Raw genomic sequence first — 22,709 nt, forward strand, 5'->3', positions numbered from 1 at the left:
GGTAGGCCCTCTGGCCCAAATCCGCCATGCAGAACCCTTGCAGACAGCCCGTGCAGCAGAAAGCCCAACACCCCATCACGAGCACATCTCGGAAGGAATGAGGTATTTACACATTTAATGAAATACATTTTTGATTATGATGAATGTATACCTTCCTGACAGTGTCAGTCAAACCTGAGGATTTTGTAAGGGAAGACGTATTTTAATTAGTTTTCAGGTATACCACACAATTTGGTTTGTAAGTGTACCAGTGAAATATCTTGGCATAAAACACATAATACGTAAAAAATGTAACATCCAACTCCCACAGCACACCACTGCACTACTTACCCTCGGGTTGGGCTGACAGCAATGGCGTAAGGCTCTCCTGCAATGTCGGTAATTAAGCGGGTGCAATTTGGTCCCTTGAGTTGTCCAACATTTATGGAGTATCGCAGTTTAGTCCAGTGTGCTGTGTAATAGCTGAACCAGTGCATCCGTGAATGATCTGTCCAGTAGATATTTCCGGTGATCCAGTCAGCAGAAATGTCTCTGGGTCGTCGAAAGTCTGAACACTGATACAATTTGAAAAGTCAGATCTACTATTACTTCTTGGTACATCATTATTCAGTACACCTAGTGAAATCTTGAGTTCACTTAGGTATCCATTTATTTATTATTGTAGATGTAGTTTTCAGTCATTTGGAAGTGCTTTGCATTAACAATAATAAACATAGTGAATTAATATCATTGATATTATCAATCAACATGAAATATTACTAATTGGCACTTATTATGTGCTTAAAGCACATATCCTAAACTCTATCTTATTTAAGAAAATTGTACATGTTCATATTGCACACATACAAATGACAGTTTTTTTGTGTGTGTCACCAGGTAAGATATACTTACAATATTTCTGACATTTGTTTTAGTTTGACTTCTTTCCAGACTTTCCTTATAGAATATTCCACCAGGGTTGAATTGGGTAGCCCAGATAAACCTTTGGTGTTGAAACAATGCATCCATCCCAATAATGCGTGCATTGTCCTCAATTTCTGTGAGTACTTTGTGCCCATGACTCTGGTTAAACGGATACACAAAACTTCGGATTTCAGTGTCATTAGCGATGTAGAGCACTCGATCTTCTGGTCCTGCCAGCAGAGTAATTGAAGGGAAAAAAGCCACATAGAATAAGTCAATTTTTAGAAATATATAATTGTTCTCTGAAATGAAGGGTACATTAAGAAAACGCTGATTGGTTACAATAAAACCACATAAACTTCTTACCTTTTGCAACACAGTTACCATCGATCTCCTTATAATTTCTATCACATGTGCACTTAAAAGATCCTTTAGTGTTTGCACAATAATGAGGACAGGTATCAAACTGCAGGCACTCGTTAATCTCTAAAAAATAAAGAGAACACAATTAAACACAATTTAAAAAATGGTGCTTCAATTAGTAATTACATTACTTCACAAAGTATTTATCTTAATTTATCCATGACAGAATGTTCCTGATATATCACATTTCTACTGTGTCTTTTTCCCTGTGAATTGTTCAAATAAACAAGTAACGGTCAAGATATTTACATAAAAGACCATGAATGTCAAAGAGCATTGTCTAATACCGTCACATTGGCCTGACTTCTGGTTCCTTTTGAAGCCTGGTTTGCACTGGCATACTGAATTTGTATTTGTCTGGTTGCATATGGCGTCCTCTCCGCATGGATTTGTTTTCTTACCACATACATCCCCACTGGAAACTGCAAATAAAGATTGGAATTTGATTACACAACCGCCCTCAGCATCTCAGACACCTGCTGTGCTTTTCTTTTGATGTGCACGAGGAAAAAGGACATCATCTTTTTTCACATCACACACAACCTCTCTCAAGACACAGGCATACATACATTAGCATGTATAACAAAGCATCACAGCTAAAATAAGAGGAGATTGCCATGCTTTCCAATAACATCATGGCATCTTTTCTGAGGGCTTGTTTGATTGGTTTGCGTATTGAGTGAATTGGTGCTGGACTCACAAGCCTTGCAGTCTTGCTCTTCCGAGCCACCATCGCCACAGTCATTGAACAGGTCACATTGTAGCTGGATGGAAATACAGCGCCTGTTACTGCAGGTGAACTCAGTCTTCCCACAAGGTCGAGGTCTTCCAGCCGTCACTTCTGCTTTGGTATTCAAAGACAGTTCATGAGATAAGACTTTCAAAACCTACAGTAAATAAACCTCATTGAATAAAGACTTTCTGCAGGAATATAAATCAATTCATCGGTTTAGGCTAGTATTCTTCAGAATAAATCCATTCAGTTTCTGTTTAGCAGCTATTTGAACCACTGCACTCCCAATGACCCTGCATACCAACATTTTAAAAAATTAATTGCTTCAATCAATGTATGAATAGTTTGTAGAAAGAACCTTTTCTGTTCCAACATGTTCAGAAAGAATGTAAAGAAAGTCATTCTTGGTTCAATGTGTGTGGAAAAATCACTTATTGGGGTGCCACACGATAAAAAAAAAAGTCTTGTGGGAATAAACGTGGCAGAGGGATGCACGGCGGCGAGTGGTTAGCGCGCAGGGGGCACTAGTTCAATTCCACCCCCGACCATCTTGTTTGCATGTTCCCCCCATGCATGCGTGGGTTTTCTCTGGGGACTCTGGTTTCCTCCCACATTCCAAAAACATGCTAGGTTAATTGGCGACTTCAAATTGTCCATAGGTATGAATGTGAGTGTGAATGGTTGTTTGTCTACTATATGTGCCCTGTGATTGGCTGGCGACCAGCCTGGGTGTGCCCGGCCTCTTGCCTGAAGACAGCTGGGGTGGGCTCCAGCACCCGCCGCGACCCTCGTGTCCACCTCTATAATTTGTCATTGTAGTTTTAAAAGTGTCAAATGTCAAAATAGAATCATTCTCGCGAACCCGATATCGTGTATTGTCTTGTTTTGTGAGCTGAGTGTGTTGTGACACCCCTACTACCTTATCATAGTGCAGGAGTCTGAGTCCCCAGTCAAGAACTTGGCATTTGACCGATGTCCCTTTATTTGCATCACCAAAAAGTCATAACTCATCACATACAGTACTTCAGAGAATTTGCTGGAGTACCCAATGCATTTTTTGTTTTTCTCTGTGCAACGGGGTGGTAAAATAGGGAAGGAACAACATTAAGTGATAGCAGGATAGAAGGACGACCAGATAGGATTGAGGTTAGATTGAAAAGATGGATGGAAGGAAACTGCGTACAATGGAGGGAGGTAATGGAGTGAAGTGAAAGATTAATGGTTGGATCAATGGAATCAGAGAGGAAGATAAGGGAGGTAAGAGAGAATGAAAGAGTGAAATATGAATGAAGTCATTTGTTCCGTTCACTCAGGCCTGCCCTGTGCCATCACTCAAATCAGTCTCGCATTGCAGGAACACATCAGGATGTCATAGTAAAAAGATTTAGCAGTTATAGAAGATTTTTCCCCCAAAAACAACAATTAATTTAAAATGCATTGCAAAACTTTCTATATTCTACATTCAAAACTGTAAATGGTTCTCTTCCACTTGAAAGGCACTATAAAAGGACAGTGTGCTATCATATCATGAAGACATCACTGAGTAATAGTGAAAAAGACTTGCCAATTGCAACTTGCAGGATACTGACATCCTAATTTCAGCATCACAGCATCACATAGCATCACATAGGACGTGCTCACTTGGCTGACACCTTATATCACCAGAGACAAACAGTTCAATTTCTCTCAATCTCTCCCAAGGTGTACCTCAAGGTTCGGTGCTTGGTCCTCTTGTCTTCTCTACCTCTTCCCCCTCAGTCAGATTCTCCATCACCATGGTTTTCGTTATCCAACTTTATATATCCACTAAAATCAACCCTCAGACCCAATCTACTGTCTCAAACTATCTTTCTGATATTAGCTTATTAGCTTATTAGCTTACACATTTCCTAAAACTTGCATTGTACCAAATCCAACATCTGCAACTCACTTTCCCGAACAGTCAAAGACATCCGAATCTGCTTTGAGAACACCACCCTCTCACCCTCACCTCAATACAGGAAGCTTAGAGTCATCTTTGACAGGAAACGTACCTTCTCACGACACATTAAAGCAGTTACTAAAACTGCATTTCACCACCTCAAGAACATCGCCTGCCTTCACCCCTCTCTCTTGACCAGCAGTTGAAACCCTCATTCATGCCTTCATCACAACACACATTGACTACCGCAACAGCATTCTTTATGGCACACCTACCAATCTGCTTAACAAACTCCAATACATTCACAACTGTATCTGTTCAAGAGACCACACCAACTTCCACTGGATCCCTATCACTATCAATTGCATCCATGGGCTCGGTAATATAGACCAAAACTCATATCCAGATATATTTAGGTGGAATATCGATATATATATACGTATCAATAATAATTATAATGGTCAAGCTTCAGTACAATCATGCTGCACTCGTGGTGGTCTCTCTGCAGCCGGGATAGCGCCATTAGCATTCCCATCGCTCCCATCGCTTCACGTAGCAAAGTGGTGCACAAGCTAACAGTTGCTGTAACTGTAAAACAATGGAGCAAGAGAGAAGCTACAAATATAACAAGATGAACATCCATACCTACACACTTGCTTAAGGGGTCGGTATGGCACCAAAAACAATAAGATAGTCATAAACACTAAAAACTAAGTGAGAACATAAAATACAACATGTACTCACCACACTCTTCTTCATCTGAGTTGTCGCCACAATCATCCACTTTGTTGCAAACCTGGTCTGCACGAAGGCAAACTCGGTTATTTCTGCAGCGGAATGGCCTTGTAGGAGGGCAAGGAAGTTTTTCTTGATTGTAAAAAGAAACAAAAAAAAACTGCATGTCATCTTGATTTTCTACTCGCAGGAATAATAGTGCATCATAAACACTGTTCTGACACAAAAGCAAAAATTCAGTCCAACCCACCACACATGTCTGTGTCTTCATCTGAATTGTCTCCACAGTCGTCCTTGCCATCACACACCCATGTGTGTAGTTTGCACAAAGTGTTATTGCAAATGAATTCATCAGCCCGGCAGAAGAAAGTGCCTACAATCAAACAAAGAAATAAAACACTCCCTCAGCTTCAACACCAACTCTCATACAGAAGTCTATTCACCTGAACAAAATGTGTGACTCAAAAATGTATTTTTTTCCTTCCATCTTTCTTTAAGTCCTTGGCATGCAGGCGGGAAGCACTTGCCCTTCTAATAGCTGTTCTGTTCATCCAATTTTAGCTTTCACATTGTGCTATTACTCCTACAGAAAGTGAAAATGGAAAAAATATATAACATTGTTCCCGAGTTAGAGCTATGGCAGCTTTTACTCCAACTTCTATAGGGACTACAGATGTAAGGTAGGCATTGAGTTATTTCTGAAATATTTGCATAGACAATTTCTTGAATATGCACTGTCCCTTTTTAAGTTAATAATTATAAAAATACATAATAAATACATAAATTACAGCTTATACTACTCAATCCTTATGCGAAACATGAATTTCTTTCCCTTTTCTGGGCATTTTCGCACCGGAGAACTTGTTAATATGAGCTAACTAACAACAGGCCGCATGGGAAATACCTATTTTGGCGATCACAAAAAAAAAAAAAAAATGAGGCAAACGCCAACAGTGTTGACTGACTTGGAAATTAACCCAGCTACAGCGATATTATTATTGCAGCAGCTAACATGAAAAACAATTTTTATCTGGTGGACGGTTACTGTCAGCATTTTTTTATGTGAAGACTGGAGCACACGTCTTATGCTGGAACACTCAGCCATCCCAATGAGAGCGGACATTGTGCTGTCACTGTATCTATGCTGCTGTGGTTGATGGAACTCGCATGTGTATCAATGCGCCCTTGGAAAGAAGTCAATGAGCTTACCAAACAAATTTTGTGTTCCAATAATTAGTGTTGAAGGTATTCAAATCAATAAAATAACAAGGGTGCCCAAAGTTATATACCTGCTTACTTTTGTTTAAATAATTATGGCACACTTTCTGTAAATCCTATAAACTTTATTTTAATTTTCATCTATTGCTGTGTTTGTCTGCTATATGTATGGTACATTTAACTAAAAGTGTTGATCTAGACAACCAGTGATTTATAAAGGAAAATCTTTAAGATTACCAGGGGTGACCAATTTTTTTTTTTTAGAGGGTGAAAGAGGTGTGTCCCAATGACGTGCATTGTACGCTACCTCCTATTAACTTGTTTTCTCATGTTATAAAGCACAGAAAATTGGAAGAAATATGCGTTCATGTTTCACAAAAGGATTGTGAAACAGTGCAGTTCCACTTTAAGAAGGCGTGGCACTCATATTCTTCCTTACCATACTCATCCAGCTATCATTTATGAAACAAATGAAACAAAGTCATGCATTAACAAAAAAGATATGGAACCATTAAATTGCCTAAAACGTCTTTGTAAAATAATTACAGTACTTACATAATGTTAATATATATACTTATATATTCATTCATTCATTCATTCATTCATTTTCAACCGCTTTTTCCTCACGAGGGTCGCGGGGGGTGCTGGAGCCTATCCCAGCTGTCTTCAGGCGAGAGGCGGGGTACACCCTGGACTGGTCGCCAGCCAATCACAGGGCACATATAGACAAACAACCATTCACACTCACATTCATACCTATGGACAATTTGGAGTCGCCAATTAACCTAGCATGTTTTTGGAATGTGGGAGGAAACCGGAGTACCCGGAGAAAACCCACGCATGCACGGGGAGAACATGCAAACTCCACACACAGATGGCCGAGGGTGGGAATTGAACCCTGGTTGTGAGGTCTGCGTGCTAACCACTAGACCACCGTGCCACCCTATACTTATATATATTTAAGAAAAAATATGTATTATTACAATTCATTATAGTCAATGCAATGTGCATTATTAGTAGCATTCCTTGTATTCTGTCATATTATGTCCTGGCCTTCTTCAGATGCCAGCATTTGATGTTGTGTTCAAACAGAATCCTGACATCCTCCAAGTGCTGGATTCCTGATTCATATAGCCTTGAGTATCTGGGCAAGTGAGTCTCACCTTCACTGTCTCTATCACATCCCCCCTTGCATATATTCATATATTTAACATGTTAGCATGAAAAGAGAGACAGTTACTTTAGAAGCCGTTTGTTCAGGTTGTTTGTCTTCATTCGTCTCATATGTCTTTAATCAACTAACCTCTTGTTAGTCTCAAAGAACTTGTTTCACCTGTCATCTGTTTTGAAGCAGCATGAGCTTTTCCTTGACACAGTCCAAACCCAATTATTGATTAAATAATGAGGTTTTTCCAAATATGTTTGTCCATATAGTAAATTACACATTGTCCCACAGCATCACACCTACCCTGGCTGCAGTTTTCCTCATCACTGTGATCCATACAGTCCATGATGCTGTCACAACGCCATCGCCGAGGAATGCAGTGTGCACGATTCTGACAAAGAAACTCATCTTCTCTGCACTCTTTCACACAGCCAATCTATCATTACAGAGTAAATGCATCCTTTTAGTGACCACACATACATTACATACATTCAATGATGCAAAAAGTGCATCTACCTCATCTGAGCCATCCAGGCAGTTGTCATGTCCATCACAACGCAGGGTGGCGGATACACACCCTCCACTAGCACACACATACTCATTCAAAGAACATGATGGGGCCACTGCGAATGAGCATGATAAACTTTATCATCACTGACACTCAGCAACACCTTTCCCGATATTATGGCAATAATTGGTAGCTAGAACAGCAAAAACACATCTGAATTAATCGCTCACATTTCCAGCAAGCCACAGAGACCACAGTGTGTGAAATACCCAGACGATCATGATCAGGACTGGATCAGCATGAGGGAGCATATTTATGATACCCTACTGAACTTTTTAACTTACTTTTCTTCAATTGGCATTTACTAGGAGTGCAACAATACAGAAAGTTCATGGTTAGGTATAATATTTTTTTCGATACAATCGATTTTCATGCCTTTTTTTATAACTTGTATTTTATTAAAATTGCCAATATTTGTTTCAACACTAAAGTACAGATTTGGTATTAATTGTAACTGGTGCAGCTATACCTGATTGGGTTTCTCCTCTGCACATTTAAACAACATAAAACAAAAACAGTGCTTTGTAAATAATATGAAATAAAAAATAAGTCAACACTGCATTAAAGATAAGTACATGTAATCTGTCAATACTTCTGTTCAGAGAGCCAATAGTCTACATAGTCTACATTTATTATTAAAAATCACAAAATAAACAGGTGTGAAATATGTGTAGATTGTTTGGGGCTATGTGCCGTGCACAAAGAACATTTTGAAATGTTCAAAAGATGTGGCATGCATAATTTCTGGGAACTAGACTCGAATGCAACATGGAAGCTACCTATGTGCAAGCAATATGGCCGTTGTGTATCAAAACGGGTCTGTGTCTCATTCACATGAATGGATTCATTTTTCTACCACCTCCTGCAGCAACTCGAGGGGAATTCTCAAGTAATTGTGATTTTCCGTTTGTAAGTGACCACATTGCCCAAAGCAATGCCTTCCAGTCACCAACTCCCTCTCCCACATTCTCCATGCTTCTCTTTTTCCTAGTTTATTGCCTTCTTTCTGCTCTTTGCACATTGTGATATATACTTATCTTTCTTTTTTGCATCTCCATCAGCTTCTTTTCTGGAGTTCAATATCTTGTAGGTACCTTGTAAATAGAGGAATTAATGAAGCTATAGTGGTGATGCCTACTGTTGTGTGGTGTCACGCGGGACAGCTAAACACTACTTGGTGTAAATAAGTCATATAGGAGCATGGCTCAATTTGTGCACCATTTTTGGGCAAGCATTGCATGCCAAGTGTGTGATTTATGCGTAAACAAAACAAAAAAGGTACCAAAAATAGTCTTCATGCTTTTCAGGTGTGTAAATAAATAAATATGTAAATAAGTGATACGCATTGCAACAGCAAATTGTGGGACAATCCATCCAGGTTCCGGGTCGTGGGGGCGGCAGTCTCAGCAGGGAAGCCCAGACTTCCTGGTTGCCAGCTACCTCTACTAGTTCCACCCGTAGGACACCAAGGTGTTCACAGGCCAGCTGTGAAACATAATCCCTCCATTGTGTCCTAGGTCTGCCATTAGCATTTTCCCGGGTGGGCATACCCGGCACGTCTCACCAGGGAGGTGTCTGGGAGGCACCGGGGCTCGATGCCCGAGTCACTTCAACTGGCTCCTCTTGATGTGAAGGAGGAGCGACTCTACTCTGAGCCCCTCCCTTCTGGCTGAGCCCTTCACCCTATCTCTTAGGGTGAGTCCAGACAGCCTATGAAGGAAACTCATTTTGGGCCGCTTGTATCAGTGATGTCGTTTTTTCTGTCACGACCCAAAGCTCATGACCGTCGAATTTCAAGAGTACTTTGATGTTAGTTGACTGATTTGTGTGGCTTGGGTTACAGTAACTTTGGATTCCTAGTGGTATCGAATCAAAACGGTTCAATACAGCTACACATCCATGTATTGTTGCACCCCCAAGGATTTACCTATACATTTTCACAGCATAGAGCACATTATCATGACAGCATAAGCAGTTCTACGCATGATAGAAATGTGTGGCATCAGAAAAAGAACAATGATAAAAATGACAAAATGTTTTTTTCCCCCCAGAAAAAGAAATCATTGTTCCACGTACCTGTTGCCTGGCAGCTTATCTCATCCTCTCCCATCTTACAGTCTTCTTGGCCATCACACAACCACTTTTTTGAGATGCACAAGTTGTTGTGACACCGAAATTGGTCGTCAGCACAGTGTGCCTCACAGCCTTTCTGTAGTACATGTTGGAAAACAAATCAAAATCTGCATATAGTGGACATAATATCTTAATGTGGTAATTGCTATCCACACTGCATCACAGAGTGGCATTGGTGTTTTACTTTACACTTGAGTTGGTAAAAATAACATTTGAAAAAACATAGATTGTTCATGGTCATTATTCAGGCTTTAATATGATGAGTGGGTGAAGTGGCACTGATGCTTTGTACTGTGCATGCTCTTGTGAAGGAGAGCTGTAGAGCTGGCTCGTACTGATTTCCTTTTAGCTCATGTGTCGTTAAGCTTAGCTCACAGATCAAAAAGCAGGGCGAGGAGTTCAACACTAGAACTGTTGTGACCCTGAAGGCTTGCACTGTGGAGGAATATTCCTTAATTGATTAATAAGAATGCACTATATAATTGAGAGAAATTATAGATGACATTTGCAGTGTGAATACTTAACTTCAGTTTAATAGCTTAACGAGATTAACTAAGAATAATGAATAATCACAAGTGTTTGGCCTTGAATTATGCACCACATCATTAATATTGATGGCCCTACTTTGATGAAGCCTTAAAAGTGCTACTTACATTGAAGTTTGGAATTCAACATATTACCATGCCAATTAATGTCCAATTGATGTCCATTAAATTGAGAAAAATGTTTATGATAAATGTGTATGATTGTATTTTATTGTATTTCCATGTGTCTTATGACTACTGTCAGTGCCTGATGAACAGATACTTGCCTCATCCGAATTATCCAAACAGTCATAGTCCCCATCACAGCGAAATCGGGAGGAGATGCAGTCACCGTTTGCACAGGCAAAATCTTTGTGGTTACAAGTGACTGGCGCTGTGTCAAGGAAAAAACACGCAAATAAAAGAAATGTGTCAAAAAATGAAAGAAAAAACTGATACATTCAAGCCAAACAGATTTCCAGCAAACACAGATCCCTAGATACAGATAGTTAGGAGCCAAATGTTTGTTTTCAGAATTATGTCATAATGCTAGAGAGAGAAAAAAACAATATTAAATAATTAAACTAATTTTGTATGGATGATACGGGATAACAGTTGAGGATGCTGGCAAAGCTGATCAGGATGTAAATCCATTCAATTCTGCCGCTGCAATTGAGAGGAAACAACTCTCTGAAGCCAAAATCATGTTGCTACCATTTAGTTGGAGTGTGTCCCAAAGGGCAATATTAGGATGCAGCTAAACAGCTGCATCACATTCACTCTGTGGGCTCTCCCAGTCATTATCCAGCGTGGGTATGTGTGTCTCCACACACGTATACTCACAGCCTGCATAGCGGAATCATTTGTCACCTTTGTTGCCGTTCGCTAGTCCACCTGATCAATTAGTTACAAGTAATGTTCTAGTACCTATCACCCACATACATCAAACCACACTATTACGGTACTGATGGTGAGTCAGTATTAATTTTGTCTTCAATTTCAATGTGTTTTTTTTTTTTAACTGGTAACCATACATTCCTACTTATTGAGAGCTACATTTGCATGTGTACCCTGGGGCTGTCTACCCACTGTCCAGCGGAGCTATTAAGGCGTCAGGGATTGAGGTTTACTCACTGCCCTAAACCTCATCCTTATCCGGGGCATGGCACCAATTTAAGAGAGGTCATTCCTGGAGTCCATTCATGCACATGCTGGGAACTGGGAACACGCTTGAGCTAGTGTCCCCACATCCCTACTTTTTGAGATTTAAGTCGAACAGTGCTAGAAAATGACCTAAAATGCCTGCGTTGTCTATTCAGTTTACAGCGCAGCTCTTAAGGTGTCAGGGAGTAAGGTTTACACAGTGTACTATGATATGGCTATTGCAACAAATCCAACATGTCTGCAGTGTGGAACTTATATGCCCTTTGTTGGAGCGATGTAAATTTTTCAACCTGCAACACATGCCACAAAACATATCTTGCAGGCTAGAACGTTAGAACGTTAGCTTTAATTTACTACGACATGTGAAGAACAATTGACAGAGTAAGGTGACTTTTCAAGGCTCATTGTGCAGCATCAGTCAAACAACAGCTAACGCAGCCAAAATGCAGGGCAAAACTCACCCATATGTGCATTACAGCCAGAAGGCTCGGCAAATAACACTAAAAGTAATTGAATTCAATGGACGACATGGCCAGCCTTTCTCAGCGGCTACTAAAATTACATATTTTTTTTAATAAAAAATAGTCCGGATCTAGATCCTTTTCCAATTCCATTTGTTTGTGATTTGTAGAGTCAAAGGTGTCCATTTGCAGATCTTCTTGTGGCATAATGATAATGACGTTTTCCATTTCCATGTTGGAGTAATCTTAGTATTGGTGCAGATCTTTGATATTTTTGACAACAAGCACAATGGTTTCCGGTTTTCCATTTGACTTGATGAAAATTTTACAGTTGGCACTCCAAGTAGCTTGGATCCTCCCCTGCTTTCCCAGGTCACATGCTTTCTTCGCGATTTTTGCCAGGTTCTCATTCATGTCGACATTTGTACCTTGCAGATTCTTTCCCTGTTTCAGTACAACTGCCTTGGATTTCCTGTTGGTGAACTTGATGATGATTGCCATACAGTGGATGGATTGGATGTCAACATCTACCTCTTTAGATGCTAGGAAATTCTGTTGAGGCGAGAGCCATTTCGTTAGCTTCATCTCTGTTCCTGACTGCCCTGGAATAAGACCTGGGTTTGATCTTCAACCCCGTCACTATTATGCCCAGAAAATTGCAACTTTTTTCTCTTATACGTATTTTGACTTTATTTTTCATTAGTGCTGGATTTTTGGTTTGTTTTGTTTGCTTGTTAAATTTTATTTTTTGCCATGAGTCAAAAAAAAAAAAAAAACAGTTGCGGACCACAAAGGACCTGAAGGATAAGCTCGCACCAATTACATCTAAAACTTTGACAATGCTGCTCTTCTTATAAGATGTCATAACATGACAAACAATTGGATGATTGAAACTTCAGTCTGAGTGAGTTGACGGTGGAAAAATATTGTGTGTGTGTGTTTGTTTGATGGAGAGGTGAAAGGTGCTTGTGGTGATGGGAGAATCTGGCAGGTGTCTTCACAAAAATTATATTCTCCTGTCTGGATGTGTGTTGAGCATCAACAGAGTATATAACAAACAGAGTGAGCTGACAAAAAGTGGAAGAGCCGGGTTACTCACTGCAGCTCTGCTCGTCTGAGTTGTCTCCACAGTCATTCTGACTGTCACACCTCCAGTGGTCTGGGATGCAGTTGTTATTCTCACAGCGGAATTCATGAGGTCCGCAGGTCTTTTCATCTTTTTCATCAGGAGCAAACAAACACAAAGACGAAAAGGGCTTCAAAGAGCATGAATATTAATGGTGCACTTCCTATCATATTTTCTGGGCGTAATCATCATATCCTCTGGGTTCGCCTGAGTAAGTTTGACACAGAGTTCAAAACACAGTATGTTCACCGGAGGCAAATACACCATAAGATGAAATACCTGACTGCTCTACCAGTCATCCTCAGCAGGATTTGTGACACCGAGATGGAAAAAAAAACAATTTTCTTCAAAAAGATATTCCAAAAGATTTTAAAATGTTGAATAATTTGAATATTCTCTCCCCCCAACGAAAGCGATAACAAGAACAAACCAATGCGATACATTTGGAATTTGTTTCCTCCTCCAAAATGAAATTATAGCACTTCATTGTGAAAAGTAAAGAAATAATTTCTTGTTTCCAAACTGTGCATACGACAAACAATATCCAACCCTATCAAAAGATTAAAGACAATCACACTGGTCATTCATTTTACATCATTCCGGGGTATGTACACAAAGGTATTTAAATGTATTTAAAATTTTCTCTTATTCTCTTAATTTTTGAACGCTGACAATGTATCCTGTACAATCCACCCTGAAAGAATAGTTAAAACAAATAATTAAGGCCAAAATGAATACGTATATTAATAAATATTCATACTCATGAGTGAATTAAATATTTTGACTGCAACTGTTGGCCAGAATGCCATCATATTTACAATATTACTATTCTTTTTCTTAGGAGAAGAACGGATGCTTTAATATTTTCTCCAGCAATATTTTCTTTGAACATCATAAGAGGTACTGGCTAAAGTAACACTGGTACCAGTTCCAGAAAAGATTGGAGTTAGATGGCAAGACCTCGTTCCAACATGGCAGCAAGAGGAGAGATGTGTGAGTGAAAAGTAATTACAGAGAAAGCAGATCAGTCGCCTAAAGGATATCAAATATTGTATGTGATTCCTTTTGAAATTAAAGGTCATTTCAATGCACACACCACCAGGCTTTCGATCAAGGGTAAATCAAAGTGGATGTAAGAATACATTCAAATTTGGAATGCCACATACGTAAAGTCCCTGCAGATAATCTTATTTGCACAGCCATAAATTGGACACTCAACAATAAAAATTAACACATTAGTACACATTTTGGTTTGGTTTTGTGTTTTCTAATGTTCTTCTTCTTTCTCTTAGGGCTTTTCTCTTCAGGGGTCGCCACAGCAATCAATCTCCTCCATCCAACCCTGCATTCTGCATTTGTCTCTAATACCAACTCATACCCTCATGTCCTCCTTCACTACATCCATAAACCTCCTCTTTGGTCTTCCTCTACGCCTCCTACCTGGCAGCTCTAAATGCAGCATCCTTCTACCAATATATTCACTATCTCTCCTCTGGACATGTCTGAACCATGTCAGTCTGGCCTCTCTGACTTTATCAAACATGTAATGTCCCTCTGATGTACTTGTTCCTGATCCTATCCATCCTGGTCACTCCCAATGAGAACCTCACCATCCTCATCTCTGTTACCTGCGGTTCTCCTGTCTTCTCCTCAGTGGCACTGTATAATATATACATATGCTAATCGCAGGGCAGCACAAAATAACTGTCTGATTGGGAGAGGCACAAATCACCTCCTAGTCACACCTCTGTTATGCAACGACCCCAAGCCACCGGCATATGATGAGGTTTGAAATACTGATGGCTAAAATTTGTATTATGCAAAGGGCTTCACCAGTGCAATGGCACTGAGAAATGACTACTGTAGCCAATATGCTGTAGTAGTTTCCAGCCATAGTGATCTGTAGTATTTAGTGCATACGCATATGTATCATTGATTGTAAATTGAAAGCTTTGTTTATTCATTTGTCAAATGGTCAAACTCAGTAGTGCATCTGTCCCTATATTACAGTAACTTCTGGTTTCAAGTGGATACTTGCGTGTGTGCATGTGTGATCTGTATTTTAAGAATGATATGTCTGGAAATAATCAAACGTGTCAAGGTTCTGACTCCGAGTGAAGCCGACTGTAAAATTAATTCAGTTTGAATCGCATTCCCACCCAGCTGTAACTGAAAAAGTGAAGTGTTGTGATTTATGGTTAAGTGGATTTCCACAACTCACCGCAATTAGCCTCGTCTGACCCATCTGCACAGTCGGGGTCCTCATCACAAACCCAGAGCTTGGAGATGCAGTGCATGGAGGCCTTGCACTGAAACTGGTCAGGAGAGCATGTGCTCTCAGCTACAGACATGAAATTGAATGAATTTGTAGTCATTATATGCATCATAGTGTGATGTTGAGGATTACAGCAGTTTGCGATTTATTTTCACTGCTGTGGTGTTCATTACACAATATCATTCAAACTAGTTTTGGGAAGAGGTGAAGTAATTAGCTTTACCTTAATTAGTTCTTTTTTTAAGCTATTATTATTCCTCCTGAACGCCATCTATTCACCTCACCCCCGCTGCAACCCCTCATGCAATCAACAGCAAGACAAATGTAGCAATATGAAAGACGTGAATGCTAAGCAATACTCTGCTGAGCTGCATTATGGTTGAGAAAATCTGGTCTTATCCTCACAGTCACTGAAGATGTAATTCCGTTTTCACAAAAAGTGATCATTACAAGTCTGTCGCTTGAATACCTCATTCAAACAGTATATTCATTGTATTTCATATAACACAGATATAAATGAAGGTTATTGGGGGACAAAGCAAGCATAGTGGAGTGGGGTTAGTGCTTCTGCCTCACAGTCAGCTGGTTGTGGGTTCAAATCCACAGACCTCTTTGTGGGGAGGATGGATGCAGGTCCCCCCTGTGTTTGTGTGTTTTTCTGATGCAAATGTATTATTCTTTGGAATGCATATTGTTTTGAGAAGCCAAACTCTTTACTTAACTGTCCCCAGCAACTAGCTGGAACTACTTTCCTCAGCACCAAAATCTTGCTGTCCGTCAAAGTTGCTGTTGATGGACTTTGCTGCTTATGGGGATGTCATACAACTTCATGTCAAAAAATCCGAACTATCCCTTTAACATTTTCAGCTTTCTGGAAGAAATTAATTGTATTCATATCATTTCATATGGTAATGTACAATATTCAGTTAGGGAGCCGGATGTTCTGGAATGGATTAATGAGGAAAACCAAAGTTCCACTGTTAGTGCTTGTGCAAACCCATATTATGCAAGCACAGATGACAAATGTGTTCCTAATCTCAACAAGGCCCTCAAGCTTCAAAACAGCTAAAGGTTATTTCCTGAAACTTACGGCAGTCGGTCTCATCTTCTCCATCGCCACAGTCATCTTGACCATTACAGCGCAGGTTGAGAGGAATGCATTTCTGTTTCCCGGTGCACTTGAACTGGCCTGATAGGCATATGTATGTCTCTAGGAGAAACGTAGATAAATAAGCATATGGTAATCAGAAAGCGGACAAACCATGTTCTCTTTTGGAAGGTGTACTAAAAACGATGTTAAAGTGATAACCCAATATTTTTGATATTCAAACAATACACTCAATAGATTATCAATATTATTAGTGGTATCAGCAATTACCGCTGGGTCTTTTGATTTAACATTGCATGCAATTACATATAATCATAATACTATTGATGCTAGTGGTGCTCCCATCCCTTTTTGTGTGGCCCATTATTTTTTTCTATTTGTTTCTATTGTTTCTATTTTCTTGACCCTGTCTGGAGGAATTGTTACAGTACATATCTTCAATGCAGAAGATGTGTGTGATCTTATATGTGCTCTATACTAACAGCACCTTGAGATAGCATGTCGGCCTTGCAATATATACTGTAGGTTAAATTGAACAGAAATAAATGTAATAGCGATCGTTTCCTCACCGCAGTTAGCTTCATCCGAGTTGTCACCACAGTCATTCTCTCCATCGCAGATGAAAGGAGGAAGAGCGCAAAGACCAGTGCCACACTGAAAACGTCCAGGCTGACATTTGAATTCCGCTATTGGAATATAAATTACAACTTTATTTCAGGGTTGAGATATTGTCAGAATTTGGGGAATGCATTTGAACATGATGTAAATGTGAATTTTTCAGTATCTCCAGCTGTTTTTAAGCCAACATTACAACATGCACTCACGGCAGTCTGGAGGTTCATCCGATCCATCCCCACAGTCGTCAACTGTGTCACATTTCCACCAGAAAGGGATGCACTCGTCTGTCCCACAGCGAAACTATTTGAAGCCGGTGAAGTATAGGTGAGGGGAAATATATATTTACCAAGTCAGCATGAATCCCTTTCTATTTTAGTTTTAGCCTTCTTCAAAGCACAGACAAAAATCAATAGACAACCATTTCACAGAACCAACAGAGCGTGTTCGAGAAGAATAAGGCAAATCAAAGCAAGGGTGTTTGCCCCGATGGGAAGTACTAAGGAGAACAGAAAAGGGACATCATCAAACTGAATTGACAAATAGGCAAAAAAACATTGCTGACCTGACTAGAGGTGCAGTTGGATAGACAGGTCCTATTGTCAGCAGCCAGATAGAAATTACTGGGGCAGGCGCATGTGTGCTCCCCACCAGGAGATAGCAGACACATGTGACTGCATCCTCCATTTGCAATCTGACACTGGTGCTTGGACACTGCAGAAGGACACATGCACACCAAAGTTAAAACATAAGAGAATCATTGGATTCAGTTAACATGTTTTCAAGGACAGAATGAACACAAGAATTCCTACCTTCAGGTTGGCGCAGCGAGTGGTAGACCTTGATGGATTTGATGGCTTGCCAAGAGTTGAGAAGCTCCATCCCTTGAGCACCAGTTGTCTTGTGAACCCGCCGCAGTGATTTGGATTTTCCATCAGTCCAATAAATAAAGTCCTCAAACAAGGTCAGTGCCATTACCCCTTGGATGTGATCATAGGACACTGGAGAGGATAGATTGCTGATTAATACTACTACCCATTGAACCCGGCCAAAAAAAAAAAAAAAGCTTCAGGAGGTACAATTCTGCCTTTTTTTCTTTCAACCCCTTACTGCCTAAGTGTTAAAAAATGTAAACATATGTTAAAAAATACATTTGATGCCAATGAGTGACATTTGGCATAATTGCCATAATAGTTTGCTGCTTTGTATTTTGCGTGAACTATGCATCAATCAGCATGATTTGCATACATAAATAAATAAAACTTTTCATGGTTTGTCGAGCACAGTCCCTATTTTGGGACAAAATTTTATAAAGAATTGTTTGTTTTCATTGGCTGCGGCACCAGTTGAACTACGATGAAAAAGAGCACCTCACCCCTCATTCATTTGAAGTCACGAGTGACGCTGGGAACACCAAGTTTCGGGAGGATTACAAAGTTTATCATGTTTTTTTCTGTATATACCCTATGTGAATATATCATGCATGGACACCTGCAATTTATAGAGAAGGGTGGCCTTTATAGGTAAATTTTTTTCTCTTTGAATTTGGTGGATGTGACTTACATTACATACAAGTGCTGTTCGAAATTTACGGCAAATATTTTTTCAGATTCAAATAAATCATGGATAATTATAATAAGGAAAACTATTATTGAGTATGCCAACTTTGCATTGGAAAAGTAGATAAATAAAGAGAATTGTGTTGACTTTTTAATTCATTACTATTGCTATTGAAAATGCATGCATCTTTGGTATTACATCTTACCTTTGTGTCTCTGGGAGCCATCCATATTTGCAAAAAGGATATGGTTGTCGTCTGCCCAGTAAAGCCTCTTGTTGGTGTAATCAATAGTCAGAGCAGTGGGACTATAGATCTCCTTGTCAATGATAACCTTTTGCCCACGCCCATCCATGCCAATGCGTCCAATGTTTGGGAGTTCACAGCAGTCTACCCAAAATACATACCTACCCGACATGAAGACACAAATGCGTCACACATGTTTGTTTGTCACCAAAACTGCTACATTGAAAATAAAAATACTGGGAACTGCACTTTTTTGGAATTTTGCCCATCATTCACAATCCTTATGTAAAACATGAACACATGTTTCTTTCCCCTTTCTGTGCATTACAACATGAGAAAACGAGTTAATATAAGCTAGCTAACAATGCAGTGATTGTGATAGAACACTGTTGGCATTTAATTTCTTTTTTTGTGAGGGCAATGGGGTTAAAATAGGTATTTCCCTAGACGTCCATTGTTAGCTAGCTCATATGAACACATTTTCTCGCACTGCAATGCACAGAAAAGGGAAATAAATGTGTTCATGTTTCACAAAAGGATTGTGAATTAAAGTGCAGTTCCCCATAAGACATATATTACACTTAAAACACATTAAAAAGTGAGTCAGTGACTATATAATATTTTGTCTGGCTTGGGTTGGGCCAGTCCTCCTTGCACAAGGAAAGGGCATTTTTTATTTGCCAAAAGCTTCAAACAAAACATAAAGTCTCACTGCAATACCACTCTCGCTCACGATGCTGTCAGCAAATGCTTGCACATAGCAGTACAACCCTGACTACTGTGCCACATTAAAAAGATCACATTTGCATAACCAGCAACCTTAAAACATAATTTCAACTCAACAATTGCCACGCATGCTAGGGAGCTGTGCAGACACCCCCCCCCCCCAACATGCGCCAACATATCATAACATAAACACCATAAATACACACACAACTCATAGTTTCATTTCTATCCATAGGCAATGCACTTACCCTACTTGTGGGTCCAAAACTAGATCTGTGGGGTTCTTAAGGCCTGAGCTGATCAGCACAGTAGGGTAGAGTCCATTGGCTTTGGAAACCTCCAAAGTTTTCTTTTCAGCATCACACCAATAAAGATTCTTTCCAATCCAGTCCACTGCTAAGGCGCTGGGAACTGCCGTTCTGTGGACAATCTGTTCAGACAAGAAAAATAATATCTTATGATTAAAAATATACATTTATGAATATATAAAAAATATTATTTGGTAAAATGTGTATTTGTGTGTAATTGTAGCTCGTGATTTACAAAATATCCTTTGCATGTTATAAAAAAGAAAGAGGGCCCGAGGCAGTGTCCTATTTTTGGTGACTGTGTGCTGCATGTGTAATTTAAGATATTTTCATTCAAAACTATTTGTGTTGTGCACCATAAATATTACCAACAGTGGTACTTGAAGATCTTCCCCAATGTGTTTTAGTGTTTCTGATACGGCGTTACGTTCTTCATAGTTCTTTTTCGTATGCCTACAATGTTTCCAATTTGAGTGTGATGTACTTTATTTAATATTCTTCCGCTCTTGTCATGTCATTCGATGAATAGTGATTGTGAACTGCCCCAGATGATGTTGTAATGCAGAGGTTAGGAGCTGTTTAGAGACAATGTTTTTGAAGATAAAGGCTGAACTGTGTTTCTTGTTTTAGTAATAATGATATTCATTACCAAATCTGTAATATCACAAATGTTATATAAAGGATTTGCATATTATTGATATTAATAGATTTTGATCCCTTAGGTCCACACTAAAGCCGCAGGTACAAAGTGCACCTTTTTAAAATGCACATAAAGGCAATATGCATGTTATAAGGAATCACAGCCATGTTGTTTGAGTCATGAATAATTGTGCAAAGCACATCTAAATTAGAGACTCTTCTCTAAAGACGTTCTGCTGTGATTAGGCTAGATTAAACAACATTTGATAATGGGGAGACTATCATTGATTTACTCACCTTTTTCCTAATTGTATGTGTCTGCTTACCCATTAGAATTAAATAATTATTTGAAGTGGCTTGTGGAACAGATCTTACAAAAGTCACGTCAAGTCTTCTGTGTACATCTGCAGTACAAAATGGTGTGATAAAACAATGTTTAAAAGTAAACTTCACAAAAGTCATCTGTTAGAAATGTGTGTGTACAAGCCAAAGTAAAATTCCCGCACTTCAATTAAACGTGCATGAAATTGTTGTGTGCCAATTAGTAATGGCATCCCTCCCCTCAGGAGCCACTCCATCTGTGTACATGTAAATACTACACTTTAAGCAGATATCCTGGGGTACAATGCGAAAGAAGAAAGATGGAAGGTTTTGGCAACCACTATGTGAGTAAATTAACTAAGAAAGTGAAGGAATGTATAAAACTGATTTAAAAAAAAAAGAAGTACCTGAGAGCCCCATCAATATCCCACTAAATCGTGCCAACTGGCAGAAAAAAACAGATGCCTTGAACACACCACTCTGACTGCCATGAAACAACATGATGCGCTTTGAGGCTTTCTCTCTCATCATTACCAAAAAAATATATTGCTTTGGCAAAAGTCCTTACTCTTGAATTTGTTTCGTTAATACTTTAAGTTGGGAACATTCAGAACTTGTTCACAATTAAGGAGATGGTTGTTATTGGAAAAACATTGCTTTTACTGAACTGATGTTTTCATTAGAATAGATAAAGTTCATATAACCATGTTCAAATTGAAGAATAAATACAATAACTTATAACAGCTTTCGCTTGGGAATAATGGTCTCTTACATACTGTTATAAGGAATTGACACCATTTGGGTTTTTTTCAGTTTCTGATGACTCATATGGGAATTCTACATACAAATACAAATACATGCTAGAAGAAAAAAGGCCCATGTTCACACAGTCAAATGTCAAGTTTAGCTCTCAAAGTCTCTTTTAATTAACCCAATTTGAGAAACCTCCAGCAGATCTCTATCTTCGACATTCTTTCCTCTTGCTGTCATGGCTCCAACTAGGGCTAGGCCAGGGGTCTCAAACTCAATTTACTTGGGGGCCACTGGAGCTAGGGTCTGGGCGAGGCTGGGCCGCATCAGGTTTTCCAAAAAAAAACAAACCCAAAAACGCATTTATTAAAAACAGAAAAATGAATAAACTTTGCTTTTGTTCGGATTTTCTACAAGAAAAGCTCTGATAAAACATTCCACTGTTCTCAAATATCTTAATTTTTATTTTTCTACACAAAATAAGATGAAAAATAAATAAACAAACCAAGAATAAAGAAAATCAATCAATCAGTAATGAATACATATAATAATAATAATAATAAAACGCCAAATAATAAAAACTTAAGAAACCACATATAGTTGGTGGGTAGACAAATTATTTTTTTCAGATTAAAATTAACAAAGCATTATTAGAGCCCTGTAGACATGACAAAACACGACTATAGTCACATTTATACTTTTGTATTTACAACATATTGCGCAACTGCAGGGTCTTGAGACACATGCTAACTCGCAAACTAGAGAGCTAGCGACCTAAACAGTAGCCTTCAGGTTATTTCCTTTAAACTTAAATAGCCAAAAACTTACCACTTCCACACGGATAGGGAGGATAACTATTAACAGTTATTTAACCTTTAACATGAACATTAATCAAAAGTAATAATTTTTTCTGGGTACATGATACCATACAGTACCCATATCAAACTTGCGCGGGCCGCACTAATATTAAACTTTCATATCAAGGCGGGGGCCTCAAACTAGTGTTCTGCGGGCCACATTTGGCCCGCGGGCTTTAAATTATTTGGGCAATTTACTGTTCACGCTGCACTTTACATTATGTTGTTCATA

The 22,709-nt window shown here is 39.2% G+C and overlaps 1 protein-coding gene across 11 annotated transcripts in view; it reads right to left on the reverse strand.

The window, feature by feature from the left end:
* lrp1bb (low density lipoprotein receptor-related protein 1Bb) overlaps window positions 1-22,709 on the reverse strand; it is a 265,115-nt gene that overhangs the window by 21,135 nt on the left and 221,271 nt on the right. For 8 of the 11 annotated variants that reach the window (XM_058083119.2, XM_058083127.2, XM_058083124.2 and 5 more), the window contains 20 exons: window positions 19,851-20,032; window positions 18,838-19,037; window positions 17,885-18,073; window positions 17,638-17,786; window positions 17,282-17,375; window positions 17,027-17,143; window positions 16,440-16,559; window positions 15,296-15,415; window positions 13,048-13,164; window positions 10,611-10,717; window positions 9,743-9,875; window positions 7,615-7,721; window positions 7,402-7,534; window positions 4,966-5,088; window positions 4,725-4,847; window positions 2,027-2,170; window positions 1,614-1,748; window positions 1,270-1,389; window positions 892-1,133; window positions 331-554 (listed from right to left, as the gene is read on the reverse strand). In XM_058083119.2, coding sequence (XP_057939102.2) covers window positions 331-554; window positions 892-1,133; window positions 1,270-1,389; window positions 1,614-1,748; window positions 2,027-2,170; window positions 4,725-4,847; window positions 4,966-5,088; window positions 7,402-7,534; window positions 7,615-7,721; window positions 9,743-9,875; window positions 10,611-10,717; window positions 13,048-13,164; window positions 15,296-15,415; window positions 16,440-16,559; window positions 17,027-17,143; window positions 17,282-17,375; window positions 17,638-17,786; window positions 17,885-18,073; window positions 18,838-19,037; window positions 19,851-20,032 — 2,879 coding nt within the window. The remainder of the gene's footprint in view (window positions 1-330; window positions 555-891; window positions 1,134-1,269; window positions 1,390-1,613; window positions 1,749-2,026; window positions 2,171-4,724; window positions 4,848-4,965; window positions 5,089-7,401; window positions 7,535-7,614; window positions 7,722-9,742; window positions 9,876-10,610; window positions 10,718-13,047; window positions 13,165-15,295; window positions 15,416-16,439; window positions 16,560-17,026; window positions 17,144-17,281; window positions 17,376-17,637; window positions 17,787-17,884; window positions 18,074-18,837; window positions 19,038-19,850; window positions 20,033-22,709) is intronic. The other 3 variants (XM_058083126.2, XM_058083117.2, XM_058083115.2) reach the window with 1 other exon arrangement.

Source organism: Doryrhamphus excisus, linkage group LG12 (genome assembly GCF_037039965.1).
Source record: "Doryrhamphus excisus strain RoL-2023G ecotype Guam linkage group LG12, RoL_Dexc_Guam_v1.1, whole genome shotgun sequence".
NCBI classification, from domain to species: domain Eukaryota; kingdom Metazoa; phylum Chordata; class Actinopteri; order Syngnathiformes; family Syngnathidae; genus Doryrhamphus; species Doryrhamphus excisus.